General features: G+C 52.5%; 2 protein-coding genes across 3 annotated transcripts; one reads left to right on the top strand and one right to left on the bottom strand.

Annotated features, from left to right (window-relative positions):
• Positions 1-1,038: 1,038 nt before the first annotated feature.
• ankrd24 (ankyrin repeat domain 24) lies at positions 1,039-12,197 on the top strand. Its single transcript, XM_062452254.1, has 22 exons — positions 1,039-1,294; positions 1,615-1,691; positions 4,030-4,160; positions 4,254-4,342; positions 4,649-4,713; positions 4,811-4,868; positions 5,000-5,070; positions 5,226-5,332; positions 5,524-5,821; positions 6,636-6,719; positions 6,906-7,007; positions 7,350-7,469; positions 7,572-7,701; positions 7,874-8,019; positions 8,503-8,669; positions 8,808-9,544; positions 9,705-10,036; positions 10,210-10,443; positions 10,658-10,834; positions 11,118-11,285; positions 11,830-11,895; positions 12,046-12,197. The coding sequence occupies exons 2-22, from the start codon at positions 1,656-1,658 to the stop codon at positions 12,118-12,120; spliced, it is 3,393 nt and encodes a 1,130-aa protein (XP_062308238.1). The 5' UTR covers positions 1,039-1,294; positions 1,615-1,655; the 3' UTR covers positions 12,121-12,197.
• Positions 12,198-12,582: 385 nt separating this feature from the next.
• Positions 12,583-27,124, bottom strand: shc2 (SHC (Src homology 2 domain containing) transforming protein 2). 2 transcript variants are annotated; one of them, XM_062452749.1, is made up of 13 exons: positions 27,010-27,124; positions 24,203-24,463; positions 20,146-20,216; positions 17,710-17,770; positions 17,413-17,532; positions 17,067-17,120; positions 16,851-16,902; positions 16,608-16,734; positions 15,986-16,163; positions 15,500-15,593; positions 15,036-15,206; positions 14,570-14,913; positions 12,583-14,374 (listed from the first exon to the last, which is right to left on the bottom strand). In XM_062452749.1, exons 2-13 carry the CDS (start codon positions 24,344-24,346, stop codon positions 14,246-14,248), a joined length of 1,545 nt encoding a protein of 514 aa, XP_062308733.1. In that variant the 5' UTR covers positions 24,347-24,463; positions 27,010-27,124; the 3' UTR covers positions 12,583-14,245. The 2 variants fall into 2 exon arrangements, with proteins under 2 accessions (XP_062308733.1, XP_062308732.1); XM_062452748.1 differs by lacking the exon at positions 27,010-27,124 and having other exon boundaries at positions 24,203-25,828.
• Positions 27,125-27,447: the final 323 nt, after the last annotated feature.

Genomic DNA, 27,447 nt, shown 5'->3' with positions numbered 1-27,447 from the left:
GGCCACCCGTCTTTTGCCCCCGGGACAAGAATGGTCCCGGTTTTTTGTTCAAATATATGTCGCAATTAGAATTTCATAGTTTTAAATCAAACGTAATTTGTAATTTCCTTCTACTGTTATTCTATTTTCTTCCTGACTATGTCCAAACATCCAATTTAGTGTCCATAAACAGCTTACTTACACCTATGTGCAGACAGGCACGTTATGAACATTAAGGCAGCACTGATGTTTACCTAAATCTTCAACTAACTTGTGTTCCAGGCTTCTTTCACAAGAGATGGGTAGAAATGCAAGATGTTGTTGTTCGGGTAGGGTCATATCCAGCGGCCTGAAATGCCAGCATGACAGCTACAATATTATCCTACATATCAATTAATCATTCTCAGTCAATTTGATTCCGAGAACAGTTAACCCATGTGTTCTTTCACGGACCACATTGCACCAGCCATGTTTGTGAAAATGAAAACGTGTCTCATGTAGCGTACTCACCAAATCCACGAGTCAAACGGTACTACACCATATTCATTTCCTGTCCTTAACTGCCCTCCAGTGTTGGACAAGTGCACTGCATCCAAAAAGGTTTATCATGCACAGTACAAACCATTCAAGTTTTCCTTCCAAAACACAAGCAAGCCTTATCATTCAGTAGTGGTCTTCTTCTCTTGTTAATGATTAAAGTGATACAATATTACGAAAGGAGCGGTTTCTCACACTTTGACTTAAAACTGAGTAGGTTGTAGTCTTGATTTAGCATGGAATCTAGTCATTAGCTCCTTATCCTCGCAAATTTAATGATTGTCATTTATAAAGGTATGTATCAGTCTAAAAGATTGTTATTGGATTAAATATAACTTCCAGGTTAATGCTTTACATCCAATGATTTGATTGGCTGAATATACAGTAAACTCTGAAGTTCTGACGTTACAGTGTTTGGTTACGTGCCTTGTTAAAATGCGGGACGCTGTGACGCCATACCGCCGATCACCGACAGACACGGTCCAAAAACAAAAACATCGTACGTAACTTTTGTGACGACCAATCCTGTAGTCTTAGATGAGCTCAGACATTGTCCTTAACCAGTTCATATAACATACTCGTATTCAGAATTCTGCGGTATGTAATGTGTCACTTCACCTTAGCCAATCATTAACTGATCCGGCGACTTGCGCATAATTGATTGGTGGTTCTGCAGTAGGGGCAGGTACCTCTCCAAACCGGACAGGCATCAGTGAAACTGCTGCCGTTACCGGCTCATGGGACCGAGAAACACCCCTGCTATAACCTCTTACTTCAGGTATGTCTTTCTGACTCGTGAATATTGCTATACGTTGCTGCTGATGGTATTTAACCATTCTTTTAACTGCAGGATTGTCAGTTGTTGCAAATACATGTCTCATGTTATTGATATCTGCTGTTCTGCCACAGCTCCTGTTAATGTTATGCACTTAAAGGCTCAGAGAGGAGACATATTAGCCAGCTGAAGCATGTGGGGACACCTGTATGAATGCATGTTATGTAGTCTCAACATAACGTCAATATGAAATGAACAGGGAATGACTGAAACCGATGTGTAATAGTATCTCTTATCTTTGACATTAACTATTTCTATTTCAGAGCCTGCCTTTTGGCAGAGCACCAACAGACACCAGCAAGCCATGTGGAGTCTGAAGGCAAAATTCAAAAAGAATGAGGTAAGGATTAATAACTGAAGATGTTTTAAACCACCTACCTGGTCCACTGTGGAAGCTATGGATACACAAATGATGAAATATCATTACTATGACAACAACACAGACGGTTCTATTGATCATTAATTTCCAACATGATATTGAACACTTCACCCAGTTGTAGGCTGTTCTTTGTCAGGTGTGCTCGTGTGTGCGTGTGTGTGTTTGTGGGGGGCACTAGGCTGGGATTCAGTGTCACTAGCAGCAGGAGAGCAGGCCAGTCTGTAGACTGCTGCTGTAACCGAACCCAGCAGGTAGCCTTTTAATTATTCACACACACACACACACACACACACACACACACACACACACACACACGCACACACACACACACAAACACACACACACACCTGCAAAGAATCCCCAATTTCCTGCTGTTGCCCTCATCCCCCCAGGATGCATGTGATGAGATGGTGTGCACTAATATGTCTAAATGGGATCTATGTCTTCTATGGTAGAGGCTATATGTCCCATGATGCACTTTGCTCTGAGTAGAAACAGTAGCCTGCACCAGTGAGAGATGCTGATGATGGCTGACCTGACCAGTCCCTCACTGATAGGTTGAGAGAGAGAGGGTAGGCTAAGTTATTAATCTCCCTCGGACGTAACCTTTCACTGCCGAAAGTGATCGGGCTTTTGTTCAGAAAGATGTGGGTGTTTTGAAAGAGTGAGAGCGAAGTAGAGAGTGAAAGAGAGAGTGAGAGAGGCAGAAAGAGAGAGAGAGAAAGAGAGAGAGGGGTATATATATATAGAGAGAGAGGTAGAGAGACAGAGAGAGCGAGAGAGAGTGAAAGAGAGAGAGAGGCCGATGCTGTATCATGATGTCCTAGAAGCTCAGCATGATACACATTCGTAGTCAGGCTACACTGTATACAACTCTCTCTCAGGAATAACTCTGGGCCAACCTGCTTTGCTGCCTCACTGCCTGCACACAGAACTACGAAAACGCCTCAATAAATCTCTATACTGTGTGTTCATGTGAGTCTTTGACCTCGGCGTGTGTGGGTTTGTGTGGGCAGACTGTATACGCTTTATGCTGGTGCTGATGCCCGGGTCACATGATGCGAGTCAGTGTGCCAGCGTGTCACTTCCTGCCCGCCCCTCTGCCAGCGGGGGCCAGTTTCTCTGCCCTCTTTCTGCTGAACACTCACTTCCTGACAGGCCTGTGCTGGCTGCAGAGCTCCAATGCCCCAGCACAGCACAAGGAGGGAGGGATGGAGCAGTAGAGGGAGGGGTGGGGGAGGGATGGAGAGATGTATGGGAGAGGGAGAGATGGAGGGGGAGGGAGGGATTGAGGTAAGGATAGAGGGAGGGAGGGGGGAAATCTGACAGAAACTAATGAACAGGGGAGCAGAGTATAGGGGGAGAAGAGACAGGACTGGGTTAGGTTGAGGAAAAGGAGGGCACGGGGGAGGGAGGTGTGTGTGTGTGTGTGTTTACGTGTGTATGTGTGCGCAAGGTTTCCAGACTGAGCAGACCTCTGAAAGTACTTACAGGGTAGGAGAGAAGGTGTTTGTGTTTGTAGAGAGCAGGATGAGCAGGGAGATGTCTTTGTGAGGGTCGGTGAGTCCGCACAGTCCGAATTGATGCCTTTGTTTCCGTACGCGTTTATTTCCAGCACTGGGGATCATTTGTCTAACTTTTGTCTAGCATGTAGCAAACAGTGGACCAACATCGTTATCGCAGTAGCTTAGCTTCACCAGTAGAGTCACAAGAACCTGAGGTATGAAAGCGATGTGTGGCGGTAGCCGGGTGTCGGTTTGTTTCGAGCGTCGGGTGTGCGCCGGGTAGTCAGGCTCGTCACACCGGGGGACTGTGTCCCTGCTGCTCCAGACCCATGGATCCCCAGCCTCTGTTCAAGCTGGTGACCTGCCTCTGTCCCTGCCTCAGACCGCTGCCGGTAAGGTCGTCCTCTCTGTCCTCCAGCCTAAAAATAGCCCGCTGTAATTCACCTGTCCTGTTGTGCTTGTCTTTATGTCACAGCTGTTATCGTCGATGGGAAATATTGAGAAAACATGCTGTTGTTGTGAACTTTGCTGTGTCTTTTCGTACTTGTAACGTGAACAAGTTTGCTACGTTGGCGACGGTTGTCTGTATGTCTGCATTTCTATGCCTCACCTGGACGTACTCTACTGTGCAGTATTGGACTGCACTGTTCCCTATCGTACTGTATCATACTGTATTGTACTGTTACTGTATGCTATCAGATCTGGGCTGTGTTATCGAGTTACAGAGGCCCAGTGTGCAGACCAGTATGCTGGAGGTGAATGGCGACCCATGTGTGTGTGTGTGTGTCCTCCAGAGCCAGGACTGGAGTAAGAGTGATGAGCGTTTGCTCCAGGCGGTGGAACAGAACGAGCCCGAGAAGGTCGCGGCCTTGATCAGCAAGAAGGGGCTGTGTCCCACCAAGCTGGACGTGGAGGGGAAGTCCGCGTGAGTAGGACCTTGCGGAACAGCAGCTCCTCCGCATCGCACGTCTGATCGTGTCTCACTTCCTGTTGTTGTTGTTGTTGTTTACACGGCCAGGTTCCACGCCTGCGCGTCCCGGGGTCGACTGGACTGCCTGGAGGTCATCCTCTCTCACGGTGTGGACGCCACCCTGCTAGACGGAGCAGGTGGGTCTCATTGGTCAAGGCTGGTCATAGGCTCAGTCCCATTGGTCAAGCCTGGTGATACGCTCAGTCCTATTGGTCAAGGCTGGTCATACGCTCAGTCCTATTGGTCAAGGCCGGTAATCTGGTCACTGCTATTGATCTGACCAGTGTTTGGGTCCGCACTCCCTTTCAGAATCCTAACTACAATACAGCAGAGGTCTGGTTTCCCTGAGCCGAGCTCCGAGTCTTTGTTGCTGTCTGATTAACTGACTTTATCACTCTCTCTCTCTCTTTCACTCGTTCTCAATGGTCTGGATCAACCTCAAGGTTACAGCGCCCTTCACCTAGCAGCTAAGAACGGGCATGCGGACTGCTTGAAAAGACTGTTACAGGTGGGGAGCCATACATGACGTAGTGAGCTCACACAAAGCAGTTTCTAGGATTCGGACAACTCGCGTGATGCCTTTTTCTCTTGTGGAACCCCGACAGGAGAGAGTGCCAGTAGATTGCACAGACAGCAGTGGTAGGACAGCCCTGCACCATGCTGGTGAGTACGGCAGCGGAGTTTGGCCCAGAAAGGCACGCTACGCTAACAATGCTATGCTAACGATGCTACGCTAACGATGCTATGCTAATGATGCTACGCTACGTCCACATGGTGTCTCCATTCCTCTGCAGCTGTGAGTGGCTGCCTCCACTGCACAGAAACCCTGTGGGACTTCAAGGCCAGCCTGGACGTCCAGGATGGGGTAGGTGGTATGGGCCAGGGGGCCACCATCTCACACGATGGCTGCAATGCACTTCCTGTTAGCTGTGATGCTACATAAGTACATTGGGATCAATGGGGGATGGAGCTAGCGGGATGCTAACCTGCTGTAAGCTCAGGGTGCTGTCTGTGTGTCAGGATGGAGCAACGCCTCTGATTCTGGGGGCGCAGATGAGCAGGGTGGAGCTGTGCGCCTTTCTGCTGGACCGGGGGGTCAGCGCCAACATACAGGACAGCCAGGGCAGGTAGGGGGGAATTTCCGTGCTGGCACATAGCAAAGAAATATGCACGCCGCCATCTTTGTAGTTTTTGAACACAGAGCCTTTGCCAGTTTCACGGAGAGTGTGGTGCTGTGTTGTGCTGGTTGTCGTCAGTGTTGTTGCGTGGTGTTGTCGCGTCGGTGCGTGACGTGTTCTGTGTTGCCATGGCGCCGCAGGTCAGCCCTGATGCTGGCCTGCGAGAGTGACAGCGCCGAGACGGTGGAAGTGTTGCTAAGGGGCGGGGCCAATCCTAAACTGGTCGACGCCCTCGGGCAAGACGCCGCCCACTACAGCTCAGCCACAGCCAATCAGCGGATCGCGCAGATGCTGCAGAACGGAGGTCCAGGTAAGCCCTGGTGGTCTGACCAGGCCGGCGGCGCTCTGAAGGCCCAGTCCGGGAGCTCCTCTCTGGGGCTGTGGTGGTCTGGTGCCTCTCTGGTTCCCCCGGGACATGAATCCATTCTGATGGGCCTGGATTAAGGGGACAGCTGGGGGTGATTTTCAAGTCTGAAATAAAGAGGTTGACAAGCTCACTGGCCTTTGATCTTCAAACAAAGGCATGGTGATTTATGAAAAACAGATGTGGTAGCGTTTGAAGTGGAAGGGGGTGATGGAGGGTGTGATGGAGGGGGTGATGGAGGGTGTGATGGAGGGGGTGATGGAGGGGGTAAATGGACTGTCAGGGGTGCAGCTGTGGGATGTACACATCATCTATTCTAGTCTACTGTGGGAGTATGATACAGTCAGGTTTAATGTGGGTGTGTTTCTTAGTTGTGACTGAACTGATAAATCAGAGTGTATGTGTGTGTTAACTTGCGTGTGAGTGATTGAGTGTGCGTGGGCGGGTGGGTGAGTGATTGAGTGTGTGTGTGGGTGACTGTGTGTGTGTGTGTGTGTGTGTGTGTGTGTGTGTGTGTGTGTGGGCGGAGGTTAAACCATATTGTTGTTTGTCTCTCCTTATGCATACGTAGCCACTGAGGCCTCTGTGGGAGAGGTAACCCAGCTCTCAGTCACCTCACACACTACACACACACACACTACTGAACACACACTACTGAACACACACTGCTGAACACACACTGCTGAACACACACTACTGAACACACACTGCTGAACACACACTGCTGAACACACACTGCCGAACCCACACTACTCTACTGTACACCCCATGACACATATAACACAGAGTCTGTTTGTGCTTGCTTGGCTTTTTTCTTTTGCTCCCCCCCCCTCCTCTCATATGCCCCCTTTTCCTCGGAATGTCACCCATGCGTGTGTCTGCCCCCAGGAGCCCCCTGCCCCCCCACCCCCGACGGGGGGCACCACGCCACGCAAGAGGAAGGCCCCCCCTCCCCCCCGCTCCCCTCCCCAGGTACAAAACCTCCCTCGGGAACAAAGCACATGTTTTTTTACTCATAACATTTTAATAATGATTCAATTTGCCATTAAACCACCTCTATATGGTCCTATACCATTAGATCTGACTACCACTCTTGTGGCTAAACGTAACAACGTACGATCATTCACAAACACCTGAGAACTGTGTGCCGTGTTCCAGGGTAGCCCGCCCCGCCCGGACGAGTCCCCGGAGCCCCCTGCCCAGAGCCCGTCTCCCCTCCCCCGGTCCCCAGGCACGCAGCACCCCACCCAGGCCAGCCCTGTGAGTCCTCAGCCCCGCAGTCTAGCCCCCCCCACACACTGTGGACATGGACACACAGGGACACGCAGTCTTACTTGCATAGACACACGTCTGTCCAGGGGCATTGTTTTGGCTGTGTACTGCTGCTGTGCCCGTGTATCGTGACTGTGTCGCTGTGTGTGTGTGTATCCTGACTGTGATGCTGTGTGTTTGTGTGTGTGTATCCTGACTGTGTGTGTGTATCCTGACTGTGTGTGTGTGTGTATCCTGACTGTGTGTGTGTGTATCCTGACTGTGTGTGTGTGTGTGTGTCCTGACTGTGTGTGTGTGTATCCCGACTGTGTCGCCGCGTGACCGCGGTAGACGGAGGACGAGGAGGTCTTCGAGGAGATCAGACGCCTGCGCCTGGAGAGAGGACGCCTGCTTCAGAAGATCAAGGGGCTGGAGCAGCTGCAGCAGAGCGCCCTCTCTGCCCAGGAGGAGGTACTGCAGGCGACACGACCCACACACTCCCCTCTCCCTCCACCAGCCACGCCCTCCACAGCCGCGATTAACAGACGACCTGTGACCTCTGACCCGCTCCAGCTGTGCCAGGTGAAGGAGCGCCTCCAGCGGACGGAGGTGGAGAGAGACCGCCTGCAGGCGGAGCTGGAGGAGCTCAGGGCCGGCCAATCGGACGGCATGGAGGACATGGACGAGATGCTGGACTTCCCAGGTGTGTGTGTGTGTGTGTGTGAGGAAACCTGGCTGCGATTCTGTGATCATCCGCTGGTTTCATCGCTTCATTAAATCGAGCTTGTTCCTCGTATTCGGTTTCTCGAGTTTTTGGGGCTTGTTCGATCCGTGGGTGATATGTCGGTTGATGTCTCCCCCCCCTCCTCCCCCAGGCGCTGAGATGCTGCTCTCCAGGAGGTCTAGAGAGCCGGACGAGGGCGCCTCCCAGGAGGGGCCGGACCCGGGCGCTCTGGGGGACCTACGCAGACAAGTAGAGGAGCTGACCTCACAGAACACGGAGCTGAATCTCAAAGTGCAGGTGCGCTCGCACACACACACACACTGCCGGGCGTCGTTAACAAATTGAAACAGATGAGCTCATTCGGGGCGTGTCCAGAGCAGTTCCAAGTCAGCGCCTGGCTCAGCACCATTATATTGGACCATTAGTCATAACTACTTCAGGTCCATGATGCAGACGCCATCCAGGTATAAATAGACTGGTATGGGTTAGAGGGGATGCGGGGCAGACAGACATTCTCTGCTAAGTGGGTCATGTGTTGTAGACAGTCACAGTAGCGGCCTTTGGGGACTGGATCTGGTACAGGGCCTGTGCTGGGCCGTTTATCACGACAGTAACTGCACAATCTGGATGTCATCTTCCCTCTGTCTTAATTACAGCGTATACATTTGTGTTTTTTAACCGACTACGACTAGTATTTCAATCCAGAGGGCCACTGGAGTATTTCGAGTTCCTGGCCATCTCCTTTGTGACGTCACGTCCTGTGTGTCATGTGATCGGCAGATGCTGGAGATGTTTGAGAAGGACGACACTGACATGCAGAGCTCCAGCTCCGACTTCGTCCCCATGGCCCAGTACGAGTGCCTGAGGAAGGAGTTCCAAGCCCTGCAGGAGCGCTACTCCCAGTCCCAGGCCTCAGCCGACGCCTCCAGCACGGCGGGAGAGGAGGGGTGAGCAACGCAGCGACTCGCAAACGCATGAGTGTCGTGTATCATTTTGTCCGTTCGGGCACTGTGGTTTAACCAGTGGCCCTGAGACGACAAAATCTCCCGTCGGTCGTTTTCCGACGGCGTCTGTCCCTGCTCCAGGTGTGAGGAGGAGGCGGAGGGGGTGGAGGTGTTGAAGGAGAGGCTGGCAGGGCTGGAGGGGCAGCTGGCCTCCTCACAGACCGAGCTGGAGGAGCTGAGAGAGCAGATGAGCCTGGGCGTGTTCTCTGTGGGGGAGGGGCCTGGGGCCGGGGGAGGGGAGGAGGGGGAGGCCCGGCAGCTGAGGGGGCGGGTGAAGGAGCTGGAGGCGGAGCTGGCGGAGAGGCGGGGGCAGGGGGAGGGGCAGAGCGCCGACAGCGGCGGCGAGGCGGCGCAGCTGCTGAGGGAGAGGGTGCGCGAGCTCCAGGCGGCGTTGGAGGAGAAGGAGGCGGCCAGGGGAGCGAGGCAGGGGGAGGAAGAGGAGACGGCCAGGGCCCTGAGGGCGAAGGTGAGCGAGCTGGAGGCGGCGCTGAGGGAGAGCAGGGGGTCCGGCAGGGCGGGGGAGGGGGAGCTGGCGAGCAGGCTGAGGGCGCGCGTGGGGGAGCTGGAGGCGGAGCTGGGGGAGAGCGTGCGGCGCTCGGAGCTGGACGAGGTGCGGGTCACCCTGGGGCTGCAGTGCGAGCAGCTGGCCGGGGAGAGGGCGGAGGCGGCGGCCAGGCTGAACGAGGCCCTGCTGGAGCTGGAGAGGGTGAGGCCGCCCGCCCTGCGCGAGGTGGAGGAGGAGGAGGAGGAGGAGGAGGAAGAGGAGGAGGAGGAGGAGGAGGAGCGCTCGGAGGGGTCGGAGCCCTCCATGACCTCAGGTGAGCTCCCGTGGGTTCTCCTGCAGGAGAACCCGTTACCCTTTAACGTCACGCAACCATCTAACATATAACTTAGGTTTTGGTGTTTTCGGTAGTACACTTATGAGTCATCAGTCTAAGTATAGTGTTTCTTTTTTTTTATGTGCAATTGACCAATCAGAGCGCTCCCTGAGGCTCCGCCACGGGCGCTCCCCGGCGGCGGTGAGGGAGGAGCTGGAGGTGGCCAGGCAGGACGCGGCGCAGGCCCTGGACTGCCTGTGTGCCGAGAGGGAGGGCCGCGCGCAGGACGCCCTCCAGTGGAAGGGCGCGGTACCGCTCTCCCAGCACCAGGAGGCGCTGAAGGCCGTGTCCCAGCAGCTGGCCCAGACGATGCAGGAGCTGCAGGGGGAGGCGGCCCTGAGGGAGGGGGCGGAGGCCAAGGCCGCCAGCCTGGGGGCACAGCTCCAGACCCTGCAGGACTCCATACCCAGGGAGGAGCATGACAAGGTCAAGGTCAGACACCATGATTAGATGGATGGATAGATTGATGGATGGATGGATAGATGGATAGATAGATTGATAGATGGATGAATAGATGGATGGATGAATAGATGGAGGGATAGATGGATGGATGGACGAAAATAAATACCTGGCGCCGACTCTGTGGCTGCCTGTTGTGCTGTCAGGCTGATCTACAGCGCTGCCTGGAGGCCAGCGAGAGCAGCGCGGCGGCCGCCCGCGACGCCCTGAGTGACAAGGAGGCGGAGCTGAGGGAGCTGCGCTCCCAGAAGGCCGCGGAGCAGGGCGTGGTCTCCAAGGAGGACCACGAGGGCCAGCGCCTGGCGCTGCAGGCCGAGATCAACACCATCAGCGCAAGCTTCAACGACCTCACGCGCAAACACGAGAAGACCTGCACCGAGGTGCGTGCGTCCCCGACATGTGGTGTCTAAGCGTGTAGTGCTCTATCCCTTCACACGCCTTTGGTTCTCTCTTTTTGTGTCTCTTTCTTCCTTCCTCCCTCTCTCCCCATCTCTCTCTCTCTCTGTATCCCTCCCTCCCACTCTCCCTCCCTCCCCCTCCCTTCCTCCCTCCTCCCCTCTCTCCCCCTCCCTCCCTCCCTTCCCCCCTCCCCAGGTGTTCCAGGTGCAGCGCGAGGCCCTGTTCAACAAGAGCGAGCGTCAGGTGGCCGAGGCCCAGCTGGCGGCGGCGCAGCAGCAGCTGGCAGACCTGCAGGCCCAGTCCAGCCACGTCCAGCAGCTGCACAAAGACATGCAGGACTCCCAGGGCCTGGTCAAGGAGAAGGACCGCAAGGTGGCTCACAGGGGAGGGGGAGGGGATGGAGGGAGGGAGGGAGGGAGGGAGAGGGGGAGGGAGGGAGGGAGGGAGGGAGGGAGGGAGGGAGGGGAGAGGAGAGAGAGAGGGGGAGAGAGAGATAGGGGGGGAGAGAGAGAGAGAGAGAGAGAGAGAGAGAGAGAGAGAAGGAGGGGGAGAAAGAGAGAGAGAGAGAGAGAGAAATAGATTACAAGAGATACTCACATCGTCCTTTCCAAAACATGCACGGGACAGGAAGTGAATGTGTGTGTGACCCCTGCAGATAACCGAGCTGTCTAAGGAGGTGTTTCGTCTGAAGGAGGCTCTGGGTGCTCTGTCTCCACCCTTGGGCCTGTCCTCCACCTCCTCCTCCACCTCCTCGCCCCAGGTCAACCCTGGCCAGCAGATGGCGCTGCAGAACAGGGTGTCGGCTCTCACCCAGCAGCTCCAGGTCAGCCCAGAGAAACTCCTTTCACCACGTTCAAATCTGTCTTTTCAACTGTGGTATTGTTGATATTTTGTTCACCCTACATGGTTTGGCTAGCTACTGTGACCGAGATGTTGGTGTTTTTCGCTAGCCATGCCTGGTAATGTAGCGGTGACGTTATTCTGCTATGTGGCTAGTAAATACAGACTGTTTCTTGACTCTGGCCACCGAAAAACTGTTGAACTGTGCACTTCTGATCCTTGATCTTCAGCTGTATTTTCTATATGCATTTGTAAAGGTCAAATTAGATTTACATTTAGTCATTTAGCAGACACTCTTATCCAGAGCAACTTACAGTAAGTACAGGGACATTCCCCCGAGGCAAGTAGGGTGAAGTGCCTTGCCCAAGGACACAATGTCATTTTTGCACGGCCGGGAATCGAACCAACAACCTTCTGATTAATAGCCCGATTCCCTAACTGCTCAGCCACCTGACTCCCTCAAACGTCATGTCAACGTTTTCCTTGTGTTGTTTTGGGCTCTAATACGATGGCTGTTCTCTGTGCAGGACTGGGAGAGGAAGCACCGGCAGGTGGTAACAGTGTACCGCTCACACCTACTGGCTGCCGTACAGGTAGGGACAACACCCACTCGCAGAACGCCGTTTAATCTGTGTTACATGCAGCTGAAGTTCATTCGATGAATTTGACTGATAATCTGTGTGTGTGTGTACGCGTGTGCATACATTTCTGTGATGTGTGTGTGTGTGTGTGTGTACCCCCAGGGCCAGATGGATGAGGGCGTCCAGGCCTTGCTATTACAGATCCTGCGGATGACACACAAAGACCAGGACCACTGACCCAGCCGTCCCTCAGACCTCGTCCCAACCCTCACCCTCTTGTCCCGGCCCGGAGACCAGGCCCGCCCGACACGTCCCTGGGGCTACAGTAGCTCTCGCAACTCATGTACACTCAACTCAAACGACTGTGGAGGTAGATGCATGCAGTAGATTGTGCTTGACAAGCGGTCCGACTCGGAGGATAGCCACTTCCCGGGTGTAGCTAGAGGCTTGTGACATCAGCTAGGTTTAGTCTTGTGTCAACAGTGTATCGAGCCCACAGATTTTGTATGATATTCTTACAATAAAATAAATACGAACCTCGAAGATGTGTCGGATTTACAAAATCAATGATTGCTCTTGACTGGGGGAAAAAACCCTCTATCTTTTATATTTCGGAGTGAGATGTTATCCGGTGTTTGGTATTCTACATATTGACATGCTGTAGCGCAGGACCTGTGAAGTCAAGCACAACACTGGGACATCAGTTTGAATTTTATTGACAAAATGCATTACAGAAGACGAGATACAAGAAAAGACCTGAGAAAGCAAAGTGGAAGATCTGGGAAGCTTAAATCATGGTGACAGAGAAGCCTGTCTAAATAGGACAGCAAAGACCTGTTATGCATCACTGATGGCACCACTCAATTCAAAACAGCTCCGAAATCATTCATTTGACAACTGATATTGTGGTAAGCAAAGTGAAATAGGTCAGTCATTCAGAATTATGTGGGATTTAAAACAACGTTCAAACCTTTCACGACTCCCACAAACCAGCAGCATAAAACGGAATTCACAATAGCAGGTTGGGATTTGACCTCCATTTTATGTCGTTCGTCGATTCGCTTCATTAAAGTAAGGTTTGGCATTATGGAAAACGACAGTGCTTCCCCCACACACACTGTACCCAACACAAAACAATCCTCTTTCCTGTGGGTCATGTCTAATCCGAGCAGTCATCTTTGGAAAAACAAAACACGTGATATATTAAGGCACTGAACTTGGACGGGCTCTCGGTATACAGATAAAATATGGTTTACATACAGTCACAACCAGACCAGATAGATATCGTCACATTCAACTAGGGGAAGAACCAAGCTTCTTTTTTTTTCCTTCATTCTCTCTGTCTCTCTCTCTGTCTCTCTCTCTGTCTCTCTCTCTGTCTCTCTCTCTGTCTCTCTCTCTGTCTCTCTCTCTGTCTCTCTCTCTGTCTCTCTCTCTCTCTCTCTCTCTCTCTCGCACTCATCCTCGACATCACCTCAGGGTTGCATCGTGCTTGCAGTCTTTGCTTTGGGCAAACGACTCTCTGAACCGCGTGGAGAGCCGAGCAAAGAGATACAAACTGTCCGTCGCCTTCATTCATCATTCAGATTGAGAGTGGCGTCTCCCTTTCAATGGTGGCCGTTTATTTTCTAGTTAGACTGAAAGGTACGGGGGGGGGGGGGGGGGAACACACAAAGCTTGGCTGATGTGTTTTCAAACGTAACGTATTATGACAGTACAGCCTGTTCTCTCTAAGGATTGTTCGTACTGGACCAAAAGACACAGAAACGTCAGTAGCTGTGTAGACAGGATGGGACCAGGGAGAAGCTTGGAACTATCTCTCATCCTGGGCTTTGTGCATCATTTCACGCTTCTTGGACAACTGAGTGTAACGCAGCTGTGATGAAGGCTGGTGATGTCCTTGACCCCTTGAACTCAGGATTTCCAGCCCCGGGATTGGTCAGACTGGGCTCAGTGGGCTGGACTTCCTGTCTGAGGTGTGTCTGGGTTAGCTTAGTTAATGACTGTAAGCTGACGGCTGAGGCGGGGAGTGGGGACCGTGAACACTGTGGCTAAGCTGCGGGAGGTAGTCCTCTCTCCAGGCAGAGGGGGTCTCCGCTGTCCAGCTTCCCCCAGAGAAAGCTCCGGTTCTGGGGGTATGGCGACATGGAGGCCCCCTCCTCTCTGGAGCTCGCACAGGAAAACGTGGGGGATCTTCTCTAGATCCTGACAGAAGGAGCAGAAATGAACAACAAAAAGGCCCATGGGCTAAACCGGAGACGTTTCGACGCTAACGGCGCCAGGCCTCTGTTAAAGCTGTCGCTCACCACACCCACCAGGTCGGGCAGGGTTGGGGAGGGGGGTGGGGTGGTGTTGGTTGGGGTCACTGTTTCCGCCTGACCACCTGTTTCAGGTGGAGCTCACTCTCGGCGGCCACGATGGGCAGCTCGTTCTTCAGGTGGTAGGCGATCAGGTGGCTGATGCTGTCGAACAGCATGTCCTTGGTGCGAACCTGAGGGGACGACAGGCAGGGCGAAGGCTCGGTGATCAGCGACACCAAGGAGAAGGAAACCGACAAACTGGGGGAGGTGATTCGAACCTCTGACTTTTTGCTCGGTACTCAAATGCCCTATCGAGATCTTTTTCGATTTTCGATTCGGATAGTAAAGGGAAGAGCGACAGGGAACGTAAGGAGGCTGGTACTCACCACTCCCTCTGGGTCCACCAGCAGCAGGTGCTTGGGCAGGCCGCAGTGCATGCCCGTCAGGACGTACTGCCCCGGGTTCGTGGCGCTGTCCCGCACCAGGAAGTCCCCGTCGCGGACCAGCAGCTTCTCGGCGTCACGGCGGCTCATGCGCCCGTGGTACCAGACCTCCCGGCGGAGCTGCTCCTCGGTGGGGGCGACGGGGGCGCGGCGTCGGGGAGGGCTGGGCCACTGGTCCTCCAGCACCATCACACCGCCGATGGAAACGGCCCCGGCGGGCCCGGGCCAGCCGGGAGCCGCTCCGCCCCCCCCAGCTTCGTGGAGCTTCAGAGCGTCCTCGAACGGCCCTGCCGGTCACACAGCAAAACGCACTCGCGACACGCGCTCGAGACAAGACAGTCGTGATGTCGACACACACGCACGCGCGCCCCCCCCTACGTTCCAGCGGCCGTGGGTTAAGGAGACTCACTCATGTCGAAGATGTCCTTCTTGGGGCTTTCGGGGACCCGGGCCCCCCGGGGGCCCTCGGCCCCCTGCTCCAGGGCCTCCAGGGTCTGGGTGTTCACGTACAGGTGCTCCTCGTAGTCCCGGCTCCCTGAGGTGTGGCCGTCCGCACATAGGTACCCATCCGACGTCAAACCTGTCAACCCAATTCACCTGTGATCAGTGCATGCTGGGGGAAATGAACACAAACATGTCTCAAAAAGGAAATTCTACAAAGAGCAAATGATGACCGATTGACTCGTGTTTGATTTCCCCCTGGCACCATAACACCCTCCTCCATTTTCCTAACACCATTTTCCAGCTTGTCGTACACACGCAAACATTAAATCTACGAGATTGAGATTGATATGACCCCTGGCAATTTCCGACATCGTGACTTGCAGAACAAAAATGACTCGCAGTACCATCTCTGGCCACACAGTGTCTCACCTGAGCCTCCGCTGTGGTCCGTGTCCCAGTGCAACTCGTAGCACAGTTGACCTGAGGGATAGGACGCCGTGTCTCTACGAGCAGGGGAGCCAATCTGAAAACAGACACCACACAAGCACAGCCATAAACCACCGTTGCCAAAGATAATGAACTTGCGCTTGTTCGAGACCGTTAAGCCCCCCCCCACTGTAAATCCGGCCTCTCTTGTAATACGATTTCGACGTTCGAGGCCTTGGCTGCAGAGAAGATGCTGGATTTCTCTCACCCATTAAGCAACACAAGAGGGCCTGTTTTCAATCTCCGACCATATCTATATCTGGCAATTATACAGCAGGTCCATCTAGTAGACAGTTATTGGGCTCCTTGTCGTGTTCCCAGAGTTCTCCGGTGTGTAATCAATACGAGGCAGCGACGGGCAGGGCCATCAGTCACCCGTCTCGGGGGCGAACATCAAAGGAGCCGGGCCGGATGAGCCCGGAGGTTCACCTGTGCCGTCTTGCTCTGGGGCTGGCTGTGGACGTGGCCCAGCGGGGCCTGGCCGGGCCTCAGCCTCGAGTCCACCACCCCCCCGACAGGGGGCACCTTCCCAGGGATGCTGTTGTAGTAGTCGTGCTCGGAGGAGTCCTCGTCGTCGCCCCAGGCCGAGTCGTCCGTCCTGATGGATCTGAGGACACGGGCGGCACACGGTCAAGACGGATTCGGGAGAGAGAGAGCAGATCTGATGACATGTTTTTTTTTTTTATGACATCTCCGCATCCGAGATGAACGGACAGAAATGAGATATCAAATCCGAGGGGCCCTGGGAAGCTATTGTCGGCGGCAAGAGATTCATGCGAAACCAGAGAGGAACAGGTCATCTCTGGAGACTTCCCGTCTCCACGCCAACAGGGAGGATGCCGCTCAGGTGACACCCGGCTTTAAATGGACCTTCTAATTGTTTGTGACCAAAGGAGGGAGGAGGGATATCACAAGCCTGAGAAGATATCCTGGTGTGTCACATGACTGTCACATGACCACTAGTTTCATACTGAGGTGAATCCTTGTGGAAAATGTCAATAAATCCGACCCTGGTCCTTGCTGTGTGTGTGTGTGTGTGTCGTTGACTTACCTCTCCATAGTAGGGATGGCCTTAGGTGGGCTGTGGAGGTACTGTTTGAACTGCAGCTCGAAGGCCTGTCCGATGGTGCTGATCACATTCTGGGCCAGGCCGTCACCACACTCCAGGATATGACATGCTGAGGGGGGAACACAGAGGCACTTCCTGGTTAGGTCAAAGTTCATCAAACATAATAAGTAAAAATAAAAAGTGACATTAACATAACTTTATCCAACATAACCAGAAAGGAAATACCTCTCTGATTGACTGGGTCTTTTGCCACATACGCAACATAATCAGGTGTGTCCTGCAACAGAGGGAGAAACGTAATACAGATTAATCAGAACGTAACTCAATCAGAGTTACTGGAAATACAGTCAAGCTAGATATGTGCTGCCTGGCAGTCAGTCCATTCCCCCAAACTAAGGAGGAGTAAGGAGAGAAGGGAATCTGAGGAGGAGATGAACTCACTGTGTCTCCCCCTGAAGCAAAGGAGATGGACTGCATAGGATGGTGTGCTATCACCTGGGAGAGGACGAGAGAGATTGGAAGAGAGAAATGGAGAGGCGTACATTCGGGCGCATCTAGCTAGCATAGCAAACGCTATGTGTGTGTTCACCTGTCGTGTGGTGGGAATGAGCAGACTCAGGCCCTCGATGGAGCGTCTGTGTGTGAGAGAGAGAGTGTGTGTGTGTGAGAGAGTGTGTGTGTGTTCACCTGTCGTGTGGTGGGAATGAGCAGACTCAGGCCCTCGATGGAGCGTCTGTGTGTGAGAGAGAGTGTGTGTGTGTGAGAGAGCGTGTGTGTGTGTGTTCACCTGTCGTGTGGTGGGAATGAGCAGACTCAGGCCCTCGATGGAGATCTTGACAGCGATGCTCATACCAGCGAAGCGCAAGTTGCTCTTTCCCATGATGGAGTTCAGGGCCTTGTTAACCGTCTGCAGGGGAGAGACGTGAGAGGACTCGTGTTTTTGTCATCACACATCCACAACGTGCTCGGCAAAGCAACTAAAGACCCCGGCATTCTGTAGGGGGGAATACTGTACATGATCTGTCCATTACATGACATGTCCATTACAACTGCAGATGGTACCTTTAAAGAGGTTTTTTATTACCTTCTTCCTCCAGGCTCCCTTGACCCCGGGCACTGCTTCACACAGCCTGTTGATGGCGTCCCTGGAAGAGACAATGGTGCATCATCATCATCATCCACCACCATCATCATCGTCGTCGTCATGGTAAAACATTTTGCAAGCTGATCAATAGCAGCTCTGTGTGACTCCCTCGGGCTTAGGTCAAAGGTCAAGTCAGTGATCCATCTCGGGGCAAAGGACACGGCAAGTCCAACCAGCAAAGGGTGAGTCCCTAAGGGTGGGAGAATCCTCGAAGCCAGGTGGTTTGGTGGAGCACAAGGATTTCTGGAAGTTTGAGACCCACAATTAGGGATTCCCATGGTGCACGGCCTCGTGAACCTGTCTGAATGGACGTTGCTTGAGTTTCTTTCAGTTCAAAGTATCAATCCTCAAACAACAGAGGGTTGAAACGTTCTGGTAGCCAGGGGCGATTGCACTTGGAGTTTATGTGACGTGTCAGTAATCACGTTCAATTGTTGGGTTGTACCGCTTGGGGGCAAGGCATATAAATGAGAGCACTTACAACCAGAATGGTTATTAGGAACCTGCTTAAATAAACGACTAGAGGAAACTAGCTGTTTAAGATTCAAGCTGTCTTTATTATGACGCAGTCTGGTGGATGTAAGGAGTTTATATAAAAATGGGAATAGGTCGAACATAGCTTTGTGATAGAGAATTTGCCTGTAGATAAGACATAACAGGTTCAAATCCCCGCCCCCCCTCCCTGTTTGTTGCTTTGGAAAAGGCGCCTGCAAAATGAACACTTTGTTATTGTTATCGTGTCCCTGACAGAGATGGCAGGGTTCAGTGGGTCTGCCTGGACCAGAGATGGCAGGGTTCAGTGGGTCTGCCTGGACCAGAGATGGCAGGGTTCAGTGGGTCTGCCTGGACCAGAGATGGCAGGGTTCAGTGGGTCTGTCTGGGCCAGAGATGGCAGGGTTCAGTGGGTCTGTCTGGGCCAGAGATGGCAGGGTTCAGTGGGTCTGCCTGGACCAGAGATGACAGGTTTCAGTGGGTCTGCCTGGACCAGAGATGGCAGGGTTCAGTAGGTCTGTCTGGGCCAGAGATGGCAGGGTTCAGTGGGTCTGCCTGGGCCAGAGATGGCAGGGTTCAGTGGGTCTGCCTGGGCCCCAGGACAGGCAGGGTTCAGTGGGTCTGCCTGGGCCAGAGGACAGGCAGGATAACAGGAGGTGGGGCCAGAGGACCCTGCCCCTATCGAATGACTCGTAAATATTTAAAAAGCAGCGACAGTCTCGCGGTCACCACAGAGATTTTTTTTTTTTTTAAACAGCTCTGGGTGTAGTTGCAAGGTTCATTTTCGTTGTACTCACAGAAGTTGAGTTCATGCCTGTGTAACAACCTTTGGGTTGACAGCCAGTGACAAAGCACTGAACACATTGAACAAACTCATTCAAATTGAATCTAATATAAGACTGCCGAATTGGTCGCAGTCCAGACTAAACTGATCTTGATCAACCACGTAACCAGATTGATCTCCATAATTGGTCATCACAACAGATTTGTTTACAAATGTGGGCCTAAATTGGGAAACAAATTACTTCCCACAAACTCAGAGTAAAGTCGACGACCATGTCTCCATCCCCTCTCGTCTTACTCTTCACACAGACATGTAAACAAGGTGCATTCTCTTATTTGGTTGGTGACGGGTACCTCCTCTGACCCCCACGGACCTCGTCCTTGTGGGGTGGTGGTGGGGGTGAGGGGGGGCAGGGGTGAGGTGGGCTGGTGTGAGGGTGAGGATCGAGGGGGGGGGTGGGCATGGGGGGTGTACTCATGAGGGCTGCTGCAGCTTTCCACAGTCATTAGCGAACATCATCAATAATAGATCTCTCCATCACTCCATCTCTGCCTCGCTCCATGTGCACTTAAGCCCTGAGTCTAGTGGGGTTGGATTTCAGCCTATCGATCATGGAAGAGGGAGAGAGAGAGAGAGAGAGAGACAGAGAGAGGAAGAGAGATAGAGAGGGAGAGAGAGAGGGAGGGAGGGGGAGGGACAGAGAGAGAGAGAGAGAGAGAGAGAGAGAGAGAGAGAGAGAGAGAGAGAGAGAAAGAGAGGGAAGGAGAGAGAGAGAGAAAGAGAGGGAGAGAGAGAGAGAGAGAGAGAGAGAGAGAGAGAGAGAGAGAGAGAGAGAGAGAGAGAGAGAGAGAGAGAGAGAGAGAGAGAGAGAGAGAGAGAGAAAAAAGGAGAGAAAGAGGGAGAGACTGCGAGTTATGCCCAACCTCCATTTTCAACGACATAGAAACACAGACACAACCAAACTAACCCTAACATCCATCTGGCAATGTAGAAAAACTGCTCGCCTTTGCAAAAATATCAGCCCAGCCTAGTCCAGCCTAGCCCAGGCCCAGCCTAGTCCAGCATAGTCCAGTCCAGCCCAGTCCAGTCCCCCAGCTTACCTTGTCACCTGGGTCCGGGTGTTGAAATCCAAGGAACGCATGGACTTCAGTACCTCGATGCAGCCCATGTACTGCAACGACACAAACATGACCCGCCATGACTCACAGCTTTGATAGATTCCTAATATCCATTGATTTATCAGTGGATCCATTTCCCCACATGAATCCAATCAGAGAGTAATATGCAGGAGTGCTCTAGGTCAGGCGTGGGGTCAACACTGATGCAGGACATCCTGGGCTCGGTTCACATGCAGGATGGGATACTGTGTGTGCATCGGTTGAGTTAGGGTTGTGGTGGTCGTTTGAATGTATTTTCTTTTGAGGGTCACAAACCATCCACATAGCACATCAAACTTAATTTTGGGTTTTCCAACAGGTAGCTATAACTATCTATCCATTACTATGTAGCTAGCCTTGTGGCACTATCCTCCGAGTCTACTTCTTACACGGCCAGATCAGCCCCCCTCGGTAACATGGCGTCTTGTGATTACTTATTCAAATGCACGACAGGCTAATAGTGCTGGATGTGTCCCTTTAGACTGAGCCCTGGTGGTTTGCAGACTGCGAGAGTGGCAGGGTAATGGCTAGGTTGAGGTGGTAATGGCCCTAGGAGTTGATTAGTGGCACTAAGAGCTCCGAGGCAAGAGGGAGGTGTGTGATTGTGTGTTTGTTTGTGTGAGCGTGCTTGTTTGTGCGTGTTTGGGTGTGTGTGGGGTTATTTTGCTCGCATCTGTGTGTGTGTGCGTTGGTGGGTGGGCGCTTTGTGCGCGCATCTCGCTGTGTGTGCATGTGTGTGTGTGCGTGGGAGGGGGTTGGGCCGCTTCTGCTGATGTGCAGATACTGTCCACCCAACAACACATTTGTATTCCTCTACTGATAGCAGCGCTGCTCTTCCTCAAGGAAAACAACCCCGATATCAGCCGCATGCAAGCAAGTCATCCTCTCTATTAAACGTCTAAGAGCCCGACTCCACCATACTATCCTGCAGTATTATCCTAATTTGACTGAAAACAAACCAGGATGTACTGATAGATGGTTCGTTGGCTAGACATCCTGTGGCTGTCTGGAGCGAAAGCAGACAATGACTCTCCCAGCTAACTAGTCTGCCTGAGAGCTACACGGACATCCTAACCAGATTAGGAAACAGGGGGATCAATCATTGGTGTTTTCCTCCTCTCTCTTTCCTCCTCTCCCTCTTGTCTTTTCAATGCCTTCATTGTCACTCTCCCTCTCCTTCACGACGCACTGCAGCCATACCCTCCGCCCCCCCCCCCCATCTGTCCTCTCTCTCCCTCCCTCTCTCTCTCTCCCTCCCTCTCTATCTCTCTATCTCTCTATCACTCCCTCTAACTCTTCTTCTTCTGCCCTCTCTCCCTCTCCCTCCCTCTATCTCTCCCTCGATCTCAGTTGTTACGAGTCTATTCCTGAAACTAGGCAAGCAGAATTTCCAAGAAACTTTCTTCAGATATGCAGAAAATGTGCATCAGAAAGGGGTCATTTCACTCTTATTACGTTGCCTCGAAGGAAGTGGATTCGAGTGAAGGATATCTTATTGTGTTAGCCAATCTAGCTGCTCTATCACTGCCACACGGAACATCCTGTACGACTCGAGAGTTTATTATCTAATGTCTGCTTGGTCAGGCCAGATGCAGAGCCAGGGATAGAGGGAGGGATGGAGGGAGGGTTGGAGACCCAACCTGCCTGGGTTCATGTTCCTCTGACATGTTCCTTCCTTCCTCTGGTTAGGCATGATGGCTGGCTGACTGGTTTTGGTTCGGCAAGATTGTTGACTGACTGCTTTTGGTAGGATGGTTGACTGACTGGTTCACCATGACTATCTGACTGATTCTGCAGCTTCAGGGGATTGCCTTCCCAGCATGCAGCACGGTGCCCTGTCAGAGCGGCATACGCAGGCCAACCAGAGTGGCCCCTTCCTGTCTGCGTGGGCAGACAGGAAGTGGCAGGAAGGAAGTGAAACGCTGGGTTTGCTGTCGCTCCCTGTCTCCGTCAGGCTGCGCTGGGGAGGCGTGTGATGAGGGGGCGAACTGCCAGTCTGATGTCTGTCGCCTTTACGCTCCTTGGGCTGGGAAAAAAACCTCACAGCTGTCTGTAACATTTACAGGGAGTCAGGTGGCTGAGCGGTTAGGGAATCGGGCTAGTAATCTGAAGGTTGCCGGTTCGATTCCCGGCCATGAAAAATTAAGTTGTGTCCTTGGGCAAGGCACTTCACCCTACTTGCCTCGGGGGGGAATGTCCCTGTACTTGCTGTAAGTCGCTCTGGATAAGAGCGTCTGCTAAATGACTAAATATAAATGTACCTCAAAGACACCACCAGGCTCCAAACATGTTGTTTGCCTGGCTGGGAAGGCAGAAAGCCTCCGGTCTAAGGTTCGAGGTGTGGGTGTGTGGGAGCAGAGGGACGCTGGTGGATCGCGGGGGAAGCCTCCCTGCAGGTCAGAGTCACGGCCGTCCGGGCCGCTAATGCGGCCCTCTTCCTCTGCCATCACATGATGACTGTGATTAAATGTAATTGAATCTAGTAATGAAGGGTGCCTGTGTAACGTGGTTAGAAAGCGTGCTGGGGCCCGGGCACCGCTAATCGAGAGCCATGTCGCTTCGTTGAGGTCGAGGCTGTGTGTGTGTGTGTGTGTGGGGGGGGGGGGGAGATCATTGACATTGACGTCACACGGTCTGCTTGGGATAGTAACCCTTGGCGTGCCTGAGCGACCCGAAAGGAGAAAGTCAGATGGCTGAGCGGTTAGGGAATCGGGATATTAATCAGAAGGTTGCCGGTTCAATTCCTGGCAGTGAAAAATTACGTTGTGTCCTTGGGCAAGGCACTTCACCCCACTTGCCTCGGGGGAATGTCCCTGTACTTTCTGTAAGTCGCTCTGGATAAGAGCGTCTGCTAAATGCCTAAATGTAAATGTAATGTAAATGAGAAAGTCACCACTACTGACGTGACACGTTGGGGACATTTCAAGCCGATACTACTGTGTGCCACAAAAAGGACACATGTACCTAGATTTTGTTGGTGTCTTAGGCATCCTCTGCAAATAAACACATTTGCAAATCCTCCACGGTGCATTTGTCATTGGAAGGGTGTTGCTTAGGCTCATGCAAATGTTTGTAGGCAAAACGAAACTGTATTGATTTAAGTATTATCAAATCAAAATAAACAATCGGACTCGCGAAGAATGCCACTCCCACGCGCATGTTTACGCACCCGAACGTGACAAAAGCTAAGCAAAACACGGCGCTCATTGCATTATTCATCGCCATTAATAGCGGTCAGCTGACCCTTCATTTATTCACCACTCATTGACTCCAATTTCTTTTTGTCCCCGTTGCTGGTTTACGCAGCGGCTCTGACGACTAGTATCATTCGATTATTTCTCTCCACACCCTGAAGCAGAGGCTGGCACTCACTGTGAGGCAGGCAGTCGCACAGTCCACATCTCTCCGGATTAAATTATGTATTCCTAAAGCTTGGCCCCGCCATATTAGCTGCATAGCACACAACGCCAGGCATTCCAGCACTCGCTTGTACCTCTGAGAGGCGGTTTAAACGGTCGACTGCCTCTGGGCAGTTTACAAGGAACACCAATTCCCTAATGAACTGGGATGAGGCCAGCTAGAGGTAGAAGGACCTACTACTTCAAGTGAATGAATCACTGAAAAAACTGAAACAGGCAAAAGACCACTGAGCAGAAGACCACAACAACAAACAAACAGGGGCAATGGAGGGCCATGCAGACAGGCAGACATAGGAGACATTCACTAAGAACATACAGAGAGACATACAGAGAGACATACAGAGAGACATACAGAGACATACAGAGAGACATACAGAGAGACATACAGAGAGACATACAGAGAGACATACAGAGAGACATACAGAGAGACACACAGAGAGACACACAGAAAGACATACAGAGAGACATACAGAGAGACATACAGAGAGACACACAGAGAGACACACAGAGAGACACACAGAGAGACATACAGAGAGACACACAGAGAGACATACAGAGACGCAAAGTGCCTCCACACTCACCCTGACGATATAGGAGGCTCCCGTTCCTGTGATCTTCTTGTCTGGGTGCAGCCAGCCCTGGGAGGGCTTGTGCATAAAGCTGCCCTTCTGGTTGAAGTCCTCTCCTCCCAGCCACATCCCCTCCACCCTGGTCCTGCGGCTCATCCCTGACCTGGAGCTGGAGATGCTAGGGCCTCCGGGGCTCCCTCCGGCCTCTACGGCCCCCAAACCGTGGCCTCCTGGGCTGCTGGAGACGGCCGCTGCTCTGAGCCGACCGATGGCCTGTAGGGAACAGGGGGTGACACACACAGGGTCACAGGAGTTCAGCACTGCAGCCAGGCTGGCTACGGGACCACTGGCCGAAGCCCCGCCGGGGCCATGGGAGGAGGCCTGGGAGGGGGTCGCCGCCTTGCCAGAGTCCTTGCTGGAGGAGGAGCTGGAGCTGGAGTTGGAGGGGCTCCGGCTGAGCAGGGCGTTGGAGAACTTCCACTGGGGCATCCTGGGGATGAGCATGCAGAAGGTGGTGGTCCTCTCCTGCTCCCCATCCAGGCAGGGGGAGTCGGCCAGGGCCGGGGCTGCTGCGGAGGAGGGCCGGGGGGAGGGCTCCAGGGGCGGCAGGGGAGGCAGCGGCAGGCTGGGGGGGGCGGAGGAGGGGATGACCGGGGTGGCAACCACTTTGCCGCTCATGGCTAAGCTCTGCATCAGGTCGTCGGAGGAGGTCACAGAGTCGTTGCGGAAGCGGCCATACTTTGGCTTAAGTAGCATGCCCGGCGAGGCCTCCCGAAACAGGGGCCGTGAGGGGGGGGGGGTCCACTGACAAGAGGATGAGGGGAAACGGGATGGGGTAGGGAGGAAGGTGTGATGGAAGAAAAGGAGGGTAAAATCTGCCGATCCTTCCGGAGAGAGCCGTATCCCTGTCGGGGGTGGTGGGGGGGGGAGGGGGTTGTCCTGTCCGGTCTTCTCCCAGTCACACGCGGTCTCTCCTCACAGCGCTCGCGGCTCCCTGTGTTCTGAGCTGGCCTTCAGTGTGCTGCTCTGCACAGCTTTCTCGCGCACTCCCCCCCCCCCCCCCCATGCTCGCTCTCTCTCTCTCTCCCTCTCTCTCCGGGTGATGTCATCGTGTTATTGCTCGTCTATTAGCCCTGCCCTGCCCAGCTGCTCTTAGGCAGCATTAGCTAAAGCACATCTGCCTCGGTCGCCCTCCCTATGCGCGCATACCCACATACAAACACATCGCGGCACTCACACCACCACGACACATGACCACAGCGCCATGGAGACGACAGCCACTGCTTCGCCCGCGCGTTAACACATTACGACCTACAAGGGAGGAGGAATTCACTCAAACGTTTTAAAAGACAAATACAAACGTGCCATTCTTCCCCCCCCCCTCCCCCCCTCTTTCTTGTGCTGAATTGAGCCGTGAATTACGTGAACCCTCAAAACAGGGGAAGGAAATAAAGATTTGAACCGAGTGTTATAATCACAGGCTGTTCTGATTACAGAGTAAGTAAGAGCAGAATGATTTTGAAATAAATGTACATTACCTTCTCCAGGCTCTGCTCTCTAATCTACAGGTTCGATCGTTAGGGTGGAGTGAAACCAATGGAAGGTGCCACATCCTTTTCTTGACATTGTTCTTGACACCAGAGTTTATTAACTCATCAGAGGCCTCCTGCGACATGAGCCATGCATGCTCTACTGCCAGTGACATAGTCAATCTTAGTACTGCCTCAACCATGCCAAAAAAAAAAATGGAATACAGGAAATACTGTTTTTAGACCTGCTCTGAGGCTTCATGATATTGTCATTGGACAAAACAAATATAGAGGTGTGTGTGTGTGTGTTGTTGGTGACCGTAGACTTAATTTGAAACAACACAAAAAAAGTAACTAGTACCCAGTGACCAACCGTTAATGATGCTGCACCACAGACAAGAAAACAAAGATTCAAACCCACTCCGTCTGTCATAATCCTCCCCCTTCTCAAGCCTTCCACTGTCCTCCCACTGCAACCCCCCCCCCTCCCCCTCCCCCTCCCCCTCTCCCCATTAAACCACCCCAGCCCCCTTGCTTCCAACCCTCACTCCCCAGAGAGCTGTACTGGCCATCATCGAGAGAGGCCAGGCATTTTTCCCCCTCCACGGTTTAACCTCTTACTCTCTGGCTGCCGAAGAGAGGTGGAGGGGGGGGGGGGGGGGGGGGGAATGGGTTAAGCAGGGATTTGATCTGTCCACCTTTCGGGGAAACAGACCCAGGATTCACGTAGTTACACTGTATGCCCTTCGTCGCAGGAGATAATCAAAACACAAGGTCAGGCCTGCCAAAGGGAAGACTTATAGCATGCAGGATACTAGCAGACTGATATCTGCTGTGATATAGGGTAGAGAGAAAAGAAGCTTTATTCTGTACAGGAGAGCCCATAAAAGTTTTTAGACTCCAGTCCTCTGACGCCAGTCCTCTGAAGACACAGGACATGTAACGTGTGTTTTGTGACTGCTGATGACGCACTGTAGATGGATGGATTAATGGACTCACTTAGCAGAGTGATAAACACACCCGAATAACATCTCTTTTCTGTCATCAAAAAGGCTATTGAGAAATGCCCAAGACGTGTCACGCTTCTTTTAAAAAAAGGTCAGAAATTGAAACTGTCGAGGCTGAGAAAGGCTGATGCGACAATAAAATGCCTGTGCGTGACAAGAAAGTTTGTACTTGTGCCAGATAGGCAGTTTGTGCAAACAGATCCTGACTACAGATATAAAATATGACATTTTCATGCTGTGGTTCAAAATGCAGTGCAGCTAATAAAAGTGTGCCAGAACTCACCTACACATCAAAGGAAATAGATGATATCTGTGTTTGGTTCCACAGCTTCAGGAGATGACAGAATGAACCCAAGTTCCAACATAGTGAGAACATTTAGCTATTAAGTCTCTGTTACCACTAACCTGTATGCCTCTTAGGCAAGTCACACACAAACACACACACACACCACCTCCTCCTCCCCCTTCAAACAACCAATCACATCATTAACTTGTTCAAAGGAGTATTAGAAAGCTAACAAGGGTAAAATAACCCTCTGGTAGGGTCACTCTGCCCTGTAGCCTAGCCTACTAATATAACTGAATTAAAGAAAGATAAATGTCTTCAGAACTTTAAAACAATGTATAATACTTCATCGATATATCAGTACATGAGTTATAACAATACAATATTATCATGTGGTTTATTAAGGCATTAACACACACATACAGTATGTATTCA

This window comes from Osmerus eperlanus, chromosome 26 (genome assembly GCF_963692335.1).
Source record: "Osmerus eperlanus chromosome 26, fOsmEpe2.1, whole genome shotgun sequence".
Lineage (NCBI taxonomy): Eukaryota > Metazoa > Chordata > Actinopteri > Osmeriformes > Osmeridae > Osmerus > Osmerus eperlanus.
The sequence above is the reverse complement of the archived record's forward strand: the minus strand, read 5'-3'. Positions and strand labels throughout refer to the sequence as shown.

What these genes read in the sequence shown, in the direction of transcription:
- ankrd24 (XM_062452254.1), top strand. Translation starts at nt 1,656, where the DNA reads ATGTGGAGTCTGAAGGCAAAATTCAAAAAGAATGAG. An exon ending in ACGAGAAGACCTGCACCGAG is followed by an intron (nt 10,444 to 10,657) that starts GTGCGTGCGTCC and finishes CCCCCTCCCCAG; the next exon opens with GTGTTCCAGGTGCAGCGCGA. An exon ending in CTCTCACCCAGCAGCTCCAG is followed by an intron (nt 11,286 to 11,829) that starts GTCAGCCCAGAG and finishes TTCTCTGTGCAG; the next exon opens with GACTGGGAGAGGAAGCACCG.
- shc2 (XM_062452748.1), bottom strand. Translation starts at nt 24,946, where the DNA reads ATGCTACTTAAGCCAAAGTATGGCCGCTTCCGCAACGACTCTGTGACC. An exon ending in ACCCGGACCCAGGTGACAAG is followed by an intron (nt 17,771 to 20,145) that starts GTAAGCTGGGGG and finishes TGTCTCTTCCAG; the next exon opens with GGACGCCATCAACAGGCTGT. An exon ending in AGACCCAGTCAATCAGAGAG is followed by an intron (nt 16,735 to 16,850) that starts GTATTTCCTTTC and finishes TTCCCCCCTCAG; the next exon opens with CATGTCATATCCTGGAGTGT.